The 11,475-nt window shown below is 36.1% G+C and overlaps 1 protein-coding gene across 1 annotated transcript in view; it reads right to left on the bottom strand.

Moving 5' to 3' along the window:
- Nucleotides 1–11,475, bottom strand: part of LOC112161793 (acetylcholine receptor subunit alpha) — a 20,103-nt gene extending 8,628 nt beyond the window's left edge. Inside the window, exon 1 of the mRNA XM_024297248.2 lies at nt 11,227–11,475. Within this exon, the coding sequence (XP_024153016.1) occupies nt 11,227–11,281 (55 nt within the window). The 5' untranslated portion in view covers nt 11,282–11,475. The remainder of the gene's footprint in view (nt 1–11,226) is intronic.

Raw genomic sequence — 11,475 nt, forward strand, 5'->3', positions numbered from 1 at the left:
TCAGTGTCTGGTGCTAAACTGTGGAACAGGTTAAGCACTGAGCTCAAGCAATGTTCAAATATTCATAAATTCAAGAAAACACAATTCAGTTTCACATTATGGGGATGGGGAAACTTGTGATAACATAAAAATGTTTTCTGATAAGCAATCAACAATAAGCAATTAATTATTTCTAAAACACAGTAATATTATCATTTGATGAAAATCAAGAAGAACTTTATCTGATCAATATTAATATTAGGGCCATGAATTGAAAAAAAAATCAATCACAAACCTGGAAAAAATTGATTGTAGTTAATTTTTTTTAGTTAGAGTATTTGCAGACCACTAATCGCCAAATAATCATAATACGAAATCACACACAAAACTGTACATTTAAAATGTTTCTTTTTAATTACTGCTGTCAATTGATCCAAAAAAACAAAACAAAAAAACAATCTGATAAATCACACTTTTGGATTGTGATTAATCACAATTGAGTGCAACGTTTTACAAAGTTTATTTTATATGACAATACAGTCATACAATAAATACAAAAACAGGCCAAAGAAAAAAAAATTCCTTCATTTTTATTATTGCAGAATTTTCAAGAAAAGTGTTAACTTAGAAGTGTAAATTGTGTGTACAAAACGCATCAACAGTAAGATAAGCAGAACTCTAAAGAATTTTATGTCTGCAGTATTACTAAAAAAAACAAAAAACCAAAGATGCTGACAAACAGCATTAAGAAACATGTAGACCTAAAATGAAAAAAATAAAAAAAGTTCCGGTCACATAACCCAAATGTTTTATATTACTGCTGCGCCGCTTTTAAAAAAACTTTTTTTTAATTATCTGGACAAAAACAAGCAGTAAGAGGTGAGCTTTCTCTCTGACCTTTATTTAACTTATCATGACAACCATAATTTATATGGCTTTCCTTTGCTGATGCTGTCGAGGCTCAGCAACGCTTGTGGTGTTACCGTAACAACACGCCGGCCCATCGATCAAATAGTCCTGCTTTTAGTTAAAACGCGATCTAAACCGAGAAGAAAAAAACAAGAATAAAGTACTGCAAACCGACTGAATATTTATTTATTGTGTAAGTGACCATGTATAAGCGGAAAATGCTGACAAAGCGTGACTTGCCTGACTTGTCCAAGGCAAAATGGAAGACTATTTCTTCCCGAGGTATAATTTATTTGCGTTAATAAACATTAATGCGTTAATTTTTTTTTTTATTGCATGAGTTAATGGGTTAACGTTCAGAGTCCTAAATTCTATATATATATATATATATATATATATATATATATATATATATATATATATATACACACACCCATCCACACACGCCGTGTTTTCCGGAGTACAAGGTGCAGTCTTTTTCGTTTAGCCAGGAGTGTGACTTCAGGAGTGACCTACATGTATTTGTGTAGTGTTTTTTTTTTCTTTTTGTTTTTGCATAAAAAGGTTTATATATTTGTTTTTTTCCCAGTAAACACAGGTCTTCTTTTAGCAGCCGTTTCCTCTAACAACTAAGTATTCTATTATTGATCTAAATATATAGTACATATAAAAAGTGTTTGCTATTGACAGCTGCAAGTGTCTTCCAAAACATACATAAGAGAATCTGTTTTCCTTTTAAACTTTGATATTTTTCTTATAAAGATCAAAAGATTAGTATACTTGCATATATTTTTATTTTTTGCTATGCTGGCCTAGGTGGATTTGTTCTGAAACAGACTTTTCTTCCAAAAGTGCGATTTATGTATTGTTTTTTTCTTTTATGATTAGACATTTTTTGCTCCTGCGACTTATATAACTTTTTAATGTATGTTAAGAACCCAATTATGACAATTATATAAAAAAACATAAAAAGGGGGTGGGATCATATAAATCTGTTTCTTCCCATCCCCTTTCAAATAATTAATCAAACACTGCTTGATAATCATCATATTTAAAGGTCTCAGTATGTTTGTACTCTATGTATACAAGGAGTATATAAGGAGTAAGATGCCAAGAGGATAGCATAGTTTTATTTTATTTATTTTCTAATAAATGTATTAAATAAAATCTTAAATTGATTTCATGTATTTTTATTTTTATTGGTCTTTTTCTCCTTGTTTTTTGGGACAGCTTGAAAAAATAGAGTAGTCAAATTCAATGTTGTTACCTATTTTGTTTTAAGACCCTTCTGTCTCAGTCTATTCATTCATTTAAGGTACAAGGAGTACAAGGCAAGTACAGATAAAACAACATTTGTTTCCCGGAACAAGGAATCTATGAACTTTGAATGAAATAAAGTCTAGAAATATTTCACACCTCAACTAGAACCGAGTGATCTGAACATTTAAACTTTGGTTCAGGAAGCAAATTTTCTCAACCCCAAACCAGAACCTGAGTCTTCTCCAGGAGAGATCCACATTCCACATCAGTGAAGTCTTCAAACTGGATCAACCGCGAGCTTCCAAGCACGCCGTGCAAAGCTGACCCTAACTCGTCACATGTCAAACTAATCCTGGAGCTAAGCAGCTGTTTGGAGAAGCCAGCACTCATTTAACTCTCATTTAATGGGTAAAGCTTTTTCATTCATGATTCTGTTGAGCTGAACATGCTGCTGCATTCTTGAATTATGCATGTTTAAAATAAATACCCCGTTAATCATTATGAAAAATGTTTATGTTTATCTGAAGGTTCAGAAAGTTTGCTTTTCAAATAGATCAAAGTGACGTCTGGTAGTCCCAGTCTTCACCTGTCGGGCAGAAATGAGGCCAAAAGTGAAGAAAAAAAAGCAGCGGTCATACTTGTAAATCACACTTCTTCGTCACATCCTTTACCGTCCATTTATTTGAATTCAGAAGAAGCTAAATTAGGCGGACTGAAAGTCTGGAAAAGTCAGTTGGTCTGGATGGAGTCCTGAACGTTGAGTTTGGTCTGTATTCACACAACCGGACTGTTTTAATGTTTCAAATCAAAGCTTGTAAAGAAAAACATGTGACTAAAGATCTCTTCAGCCATTATTATATTTCGCTTGACCAGTTTTCAACATCTGTCAACGTCAGGTTCAACACTTTCATTACTACTTTGGTATGGTGGAGGTTAGAAGATTGTTACTGAGGAAACAACAAAGAAGGTACGATGATAATTGTTACAGCTGTGAGAAGCAATAATTATCACGTTAAAAGCTGTTTTAATAAGTCTGCATTCATCCAACCACATTTCAATGAGTTGCTGTGTCTCTGTTACTTTCATTCTACGCTGTTCACATCCCATAATGCCCGGCTACAGCGGCCGTTTGGTAAAGTTGTTCTGCTCTGAGCATAGAGCCTATAAATACTGAAGAAACTCAGATGAAGCTCAGTCTGAACGGAAATGAACCGAGACCACCTCGAAAGACAAGATGGGTCAGAGAGAGATTCCTGATCCTGGACCAGGGTCCACTTGGGCGTACTCGGACTAAAAATGTGTTCAGAATTAATTGGGAATTAATTCTGGTTCACTGTGAGAGAACCAAATGTGTCCAGTCTGAATCCACCTCCTGAGCCACATGTGACTCTGATGAAGTTTTGTTGTGTTTAAACTTCAAGCTCAGTTTTTCTTTTGTCAGGATCCAGTGGTGAAGGACTCAAACGCAGGAGACTGGGCTTTGTAATGGAAACTTAACAATTCAGTGAATAAACTCAAACAAGACAATCAACAAAACCAAACCAGAGACAGAACGGACCAGGGGCCCGTTTCAAGAAGCAGGTTCAACAAATTTAGAGTTCGAACCTGAACTTAGAGTCACTGGACTCAAAATTCTCAAACTCAGGGTTTTCGGTTCCAGAACAGCTGAAAATGTTTGATTCAATCAACTTGAAGTTGTCAGAACCAGAATCAGGTGTGAGCGTCGCGACCATAAAAAGCCCTGATCAATGGAGCAAAGACAGCATGATTCACCATGGCAACGGGAGCAAACAGCTGAGTTACGTACTTCCGGCGAGGGAAATTGATAAGTTCCTTCAAGCATATGCGACTATAGGAGAACATTTACTGCAAGAAAAGCAACACAGCTGCAGCGGTAGAACAGAGAGAAAATATCTGCAGTTATTTGAATCATTTCTAATAATGAATAAATAATGTCAGGAAGGTTATTTTGTCTCTTGTTGAGTAAGGAATGGTTTTTGATCTGTTACCAATCTAATAAGTAATCTCCGTGATCGTAACCCCCCACCTACACACACAGATATCACTGCACGCTAAAAAGAAACTGTAGCTGCCTGGCATATGTTAAAAAAGTATTTATTTAATTTTAATTCTCAAGACTTAAAAAATATTCGCCGAATTTTTTTAGACGTAAAAATAACTTTCCGTAGCCGGGAGTCGAACTCGCTACTTATGCAGTGGGATGCAGCATTGCTGTCAATTGAGCTAATATCTGACACAAGTCCTGGACCGTGGATAAGTCCACATCCTTCTCCCGTGTTTGACATTCCTTAATTCCTATTGTTAAGGTTTTAAAATAAGGAAAAGAAAACTGTATTTTTTAATAGCAAGTCCCTGGAAAAACTCACTATTTATAATATCGCTGAAATAAAAATTATTTGGGAAACTGCAGTCAGTCGACTCGTGTCCTCCAAATCCTCTACCGACGTAAATAACATTTCCTCTGGATTAATCAGCCTCCTCTCTACATGATCCTCTATGAATGAACATGTCATTTTGGTTTTTGAGTGGTGAAAACGTGACGTCTCTAATGTGAATGTTCTCTAAATGTTAATGAAGAACTCATATTTGAACATCTTTCACTTTAAAAAGGGGCGGAGACCGCAGAGAACTCTAAGTTTCCTGAAGAAAACCTGCTACCGACCAGGTTTCGTTCACAGACTCAGTTACCATAGTGATTGATTCTGAGTTCATCCTAACCCGCTTCTTGGAACGGGCTTGGTTTCGCCCACTTTCCCGGGTTTGAGTTATCCCTCTTTCTGGAACCGAAAACTCAGAGTTTTACCGAATTTGGAGTTCACGAACTCAGAGTTCCAACAAAACCTGCTTCTTGAAACGGGCCTCAGGTGAACTGAAAACCAGACACTTAAATAGACTGAGGGTAATTAATGTTAAAATGAAAACAGCTGGGATTCATGAAAAAACAGAAACTGGTGTGACAGAACAGACAACCAGAACCATGATATAATGACAAAAAACAAACCAAAGTTCACAATCCTCACACTTTTCTAAGGTTAATCAAAGCTCACTTGATGAACAACACAACTGAAAATATAGTTTGAAGGATACCAAGAAAAAACAACAAAGAAGTTCAAATAGATTTTGTAGATTATCCAGAGAATTTTCCAGAAAGAATATCTTAAAGTTGAGTCATGGCATCTGGATTTCTTTCTTGATATGTTTCACCACTCATCAATCTGACTTCAGTAGACTGATGGAGAATCATCAGACTACTGAAGCCACTTTGGTGAAACGTTTTAAAAAAATAAAAGTAATATCAGAAGCTATGACTCAACTTCAAGAAATCACTTGGATGACTTTTTCTTGTCTTCAAGGACAAAAAAAAAATATTTTCTCAGAATGTTACAAAAAACTGGTCTCAAAACGCATAGACATAATTATATTTGTTGGACTAATACAGAGATGTTAAAACTGCACTGAGTGACCCCCTCCCCCTAGTTCCAATCAGGAAGTACTCCTGGTTCCAATGTGCCCAAATCCCATAGACTTCTATAGAGAAAGAAATAGAATAGAATAGAAAATACTTTATTAATCCCTTTGGAAATCCTCAGGAAAATTCAAGTATCAGCGTCTGTACAGCATCACAAATAGAGTAAAATAACTAAATAAAGTAAAATAGGCTGAATATAGCTTCAATGACAGGTGTTACTCTGTCATTCTATTTGTCAGAATAACCGCTCATGCTCTGATCCGTGTTTTTAACATGTTCATGATAATCCTATTTCTTTTTTTCTTAAGCTAAAGTTATTCAGGTTATGAACTGACCACTCAGATGCCTCAATAACAGTAGGTGGTCACACATTGAACGTCCGAAACATTTGACTGACAGATTCTCTTAATTACAGGTGAAAGGGGTGTGGCCTTCCAACAAGCTCACTCCTGATTGGTGAGAGAGGATGCCAAAGAATACTCACTCAGACCGACTTGGACCAATCGCTGCTTTCTAATGTCTTCTGGCTCCAATATTTCACACAGATATGGCGACTGAACTGAATTCATTTGGTTGAAACCAGAAGTCTAAAAGTGACATATCGGTCGACATAAGGAAAATTGACTCTATATTGCAATTTTTAAATGTTTTTTACAGGACAGAAATATTCTTTCAAAGAAAAATGTACTTGGTTCTTTGTGCTCTGTCTATTTTTGGTACCTAAGTTACCAAAAACATATATATTTTTTAATGAAATGTGATCATTTATGACTTCTACTGTGTGATGAAACACTAAACGAAAAAAATTGAATGGAAGTCTTAAATGTTTGATCAATAAAGTAAAGTCAAAGTAATGGTATACAATATTAAAAAGATAAATACATGAAATCCATCTTAGTAAAGTAGTTTGACTTTGCTACCCCACTTGTCATGACTCTTCTATCACCTCGTCTAGTCATGATGAACCGCACAATGTTGCATGATGTGACGTAAGCTGTTACTTCCTTCGCATGTTATTCTGGGAGCCCGCCGGCGAGCCTCCTGGTCTGAACGGAGGATCTGGTTTCATGGCAGCTGTCTGATTTGGTCTCTCTCTGGGATCACATAGAGTGGGGTTCTGTTGTGAGCAGTGCTGACGTGCATTTCTCTGGCTCTCTTCTCTGCTGTCTACTTGTCTGTTGTCATGCTACTATGCTTTGATCTCCGGATGTACAAAAATAGCAGGTGGACAGCAGACACACCTGGAGATGTCAGTCATGGAGCATTTTTAAACCAGATTTGAGCAGATTTTTAAGCTGTTATGAAACTGAAAATGTCCATATTTATGGGATAGTTCTTCCTATGATGTTTTACAAACATAGTGAAAATTTGGAAAAAAAATTGACTGTCAAAACTCCTTAATGGCCTAACATGCCTCCTGTCTGCCTTTTAAATGCTTAAGTGTGAAGGTTGAGACCAGTCTTTTTAACGTTAACACTCTTCATCACTGCTCTCTTGGCCCTCCACCTCCTGGTTCATTGAGGAGTAAGTTAAGTCTCTTTGCTAACGAGGAATTAAGACTCATGTCAGAGCTCACATTTCAGCACAACTCCTCTGATTACACTGTTTGCAAAATAGAAGATATTTTCTGAAACTTCCATTTGGGAAGATTTGGTCTCAAAGGACTCAAAACCTTAAAATATGCTCAAAGCAATATTTCATAGAATAAATATTTAAATCTCCAAATGTATCATTGTATAGGAGAGCTGGATAGATCGAGTGTGACATCACCCTTTCGGTTTCAACCAAATAAAGTCAATTTGCAGCCCAGTCTCAGTAAAATGCGTACATATTCCACGATTTGGGAAATACCGTGTATAATATACTCCAAAACCGGTTTTTGCGTGCATATAATACGCGCGGCCCTAAACATGTTAAAATGTGTTTTCCACGTTTGACACGTCCCCTGGTGGAGGTGTGAGCATCACAGACAGCCCCACAAACGAACAATTTGCTTTTCTAACCCTAACCATAACCGTAATCCTAACCTTAATCGGGAACGACGTCATTTAGAAAAGAGCCGGAGGATTTCTGACCACGTGATCAAAACGAAACCTAAAAAGTCGTGTATATTGTACGCCGCCGCAACCCATTCCCTACCATTGCGTATCATATGCACGCAAAAAGCGTGTTTGGCGTATATTATACACGGTAATTCAGAGTGCAAAGTCGTGGAATATTTATGCATTTTACTGAGAGTGTGTTGCAATTTGGCTGCCATTTTTTCAAAATATGGATGGCACCATGTTGGAGCCATACAAATGTCAGGGATGGTCCCAGTCGGTCAGAGTCTATGTTTCTATGGTAACCAATCAGGGGTGAGCTTGTTGGAAGTCCAAACCCCTGACACTTGAAAGAGGGCTGAGGAGATCAGTTAAATGTTTTGAAGATTTGAGAGGTGGGGCCACATACTTTTATTGAGGCTTCTGATTGGTCAGTTTATAGCTTGAATAAATGGTGCAACAGAAAAAATAAGAGAAAAAAACGAATGATCAAGACATAACTGCTTATTTCTCAATAGAAGTCTATACAATTTTGGGTTCTTGGAACCAGCAGGAACTTCCTGTTTGGAACACCAGAGTGGAGTGATCACTCAGTCCACTTCTCATATACAGTCAATATTTTTTGGTTTAAGATTAAAAATCCTAAAAATAAATTTAAATGCATTATGTTTTAATGGTTTGACAAACAATTTATTCAAACAGTCTGACCTTTCATTCATCACATCATTAGATCTGAATCAATATTATCTTGAACATTAATGCTTCCACATGATCATAATTAGAAAAAAAGACTGCTCTGCTTAAACAGAACGGTCCAAGAAATGTGGAGGGGAAGGGGGGCGGTGTTGCTCAACACCAACGCAGAAACTTTGTCCTAGAAAACAACACAGGCTTTTTTTTATTATTTTGTCTAAAAACCGCATCATCATAATTAAAAGACCACTGAGAATGTTTTTAAATTAGAGGAAATTTGATCAAAGCGAAACTTCAACACAAAAACAAACAATTTAAGTCGTATTATTTCTAGAGCATCGTTTTAATCAATGTGAACATGAAGGCAGCAAATAATGAGATTATTGAACTAAAAGGTAAATAAATGCAGATCAATTCAGATATGAACAGAAAAGCAGACTGAATAAAGAGGAGATTGAACCATAAATTCAGAAACAGATTCTATCCAAACGAAAGAATTTAAAGGGTCACCAAACCCCAAATCGAGTATTTTTTGGCTGTTGACCTCTATAAATGGGGCTTTAAAGGTGCTGTCTGTTGGTTATTGCCAAATTGTTGACAATGAACTTTTTTAATTCTTGAAAATATAATCAAAACCTGTGTGCTGCCCCCTACAGGTCAAATTGGTGTATTACAGTTGAATTTCGTGATGGTCAAACCATTGAAGTCTCAAGTAATTTCAGAAGTCTCATGTCATGACCTGCAGCTCCAGTAATGATAAGTCCTTTTCTCCAGCCCCGCCCCTCTGACTGGATTTTCACATTTTGACTGTGGGCGGAGTCAGCCTCCAACTTCCTCGTTTGGTTACCCTTAAGCTTTTTTATGGAACAGATTAAGCTGTTCTTCCCTTCATAGAATATTGTCTACAGCTCATTATTGCTGCCATATAAAGCAGAGCTCCAGGCTGTCCCTGAATTTAAAGGTCATAGTTTCAGGTTCCGTAAGAAGACATGATGTGCATCAACAAATACGTTCTCAGATAAAGCACTCATGTCCATAACTGCAGTGGGTGAGTTAGTAAATGTCGCTGGAAGAGAACAGCTGTGTTAAATGGGGTATGCTATGTTTTAGCACAAGATTTGTAGAAAAGTTTTTAACAGCAGGCTGAATGTTTACCTTTGCAGTGATAAATCCAGGTTTTAACCTTAAACATTTTCATGATTTTAACATAAAATACATTTTTTTAGATTTAAATTAAAATATTTCACGTAGAAATGTTAAAACTCAAACACTTATTATTTTAAAGGAAACATGTATTTTTATAGTACTTTTTTACACAACGAAACACCAAAGTCTGCATAAGCAGAAGTAGAAAAAAACTATACAGAAATTATAAAATGTCACTGATGACTTGATAAATACAAATTTTAGGCATCAAAAACACAAATGTTTTAATATCAAAAGGCATAAAGGTATAACTGAGCAGACTCTTCCATGACTACATATCCCATCTTTTTGTGTCCCGCTGACCTAACAACTCATAATGATTGTTGCAAGAATTATTTTATTATTATTTTAAGTGGGGATGAGGATGGAGAAAGTGACTGCAGTCGGTCAGATTTTGTATGACAAAGCTTGAACCTCTCTAAATGGTGTCAAAGGTTAAATGGTTCGGATTTTTTTTTAACCTCAACGTCAAAAGTTTGGAACCATAAAACAAGAGTTTAACCTGCAACCAAACAGTGATTAAAAGCATCTGAGTCAGCTTTCCTCATTGACTGTGTATGAGAACTGGACCAAGTGGACTCACGAATATCAATCAAACATTAGACGTGAGACCACATACTCTACTTGAGGCATCTGATTGGTCAGTTTGTATGTTGAATAATTAAGTGATAACTGTTTATTTTTCTATAGAAGTCTGTGGGATTTTGGTTTATTGGAAGCATGGGTACTTCCTGTTTGGAACTTGATGATCAGAGAGGTAAATTAGTCCAGTTCTTATTTACAGTCCATTGCTTGTCCTTGAATGCATTATAAATAAGGTTAAAAACAGCTCAAAAATGGCCATTTCTAATTTCCAGGTACAGAGCCTCATGTTTATATATATATATATATATATATATATATATATATATATATATATATATATATATATATATATACATTTAATTTAACAAGATGAAATCTGTTGAGATTAGGATCTCTTTTTAGGGTGACCTGGCCAAGAGGTCAGCAGCGTACATCACAGGAATAAAGTTACAATATAAAATATGGAAACAAAATTTTTACAAATTTTACAATATAAAATTTAGAGATGAGGTGCAGCAAAGTGACTTAGGAATTATAAATGGGAACATATATTAACAGTCATTTTAAGAACTCAAACATGATTAGCATGACAATAATATAGATGCATTAGTCATCAATGTAAAGTCACACCTCAACATTTGCATTTCTTTACTCAACTGTTGAGATATTGGAAACACGTAATTCTTTTTTGGTTCTGGTATTGATCTATAATGAATGATTTATTTATTTATTTTAATTTGTACCCTATTTTATCATTTATTTTTATAAAAAGAAAACCCTTTTCCGGTACTAACCATTTCTCTGAAGGCTAGTGTAACACAGGACTTAGGTCCAAGGCTAACAGTGCTCTGATGCCCTATTTGGGTTACCAGGTTGTGTGTCAGGGAGCTGGCTCTTATTTCTAAACATGGCTCTAAACCCAACTGTTGGTTCTCTAGACAGATAATCAACTGAAAGCTTCAATAACCAGAAAGAAAGAGCATTTTCAAGGCAAAACAAAAAAGAAAGGAACATGAAAAAGCTGTGTGAGCATGACCCTCACACAAACAGAGGAGCACTTACCGTTGAACAGACAAAAGATCCATGTCAGCAGGACCTGCACTGTAAGAAGGTCCATCTTTTCCACTCTGAAGTCCACAGCATCTGTTAAAAACTTCTCCAGACGTCACAGTGTACTTGTTTAGCTGACTTTACACAGAAATAGACATTTGAATTGAGGCTGGAGGAGCCACTTCAGAGCTGAGGCTGGTGGTTGGATGGAGGCTCAACAAGTATGAGAGCTCTGCTTTCTCATGGCAAATGCTTCATCAC

Source organism: Oryzias melastigma, linkage group LG15 (genome assembly GCF_002922805.2).
Source record: "Oryzias melastigma strain HK-1 linkage group LG15, ASM292280v2, whole genome shotgun sequence".
In the NCBI taxonomy this organism is placed as follows: Eukaryota; Metazoa; Chordata; class Actinopteri; order Beloniformes; family Adrianichthyidae; genus Oryzias; species Oryzias melastigma.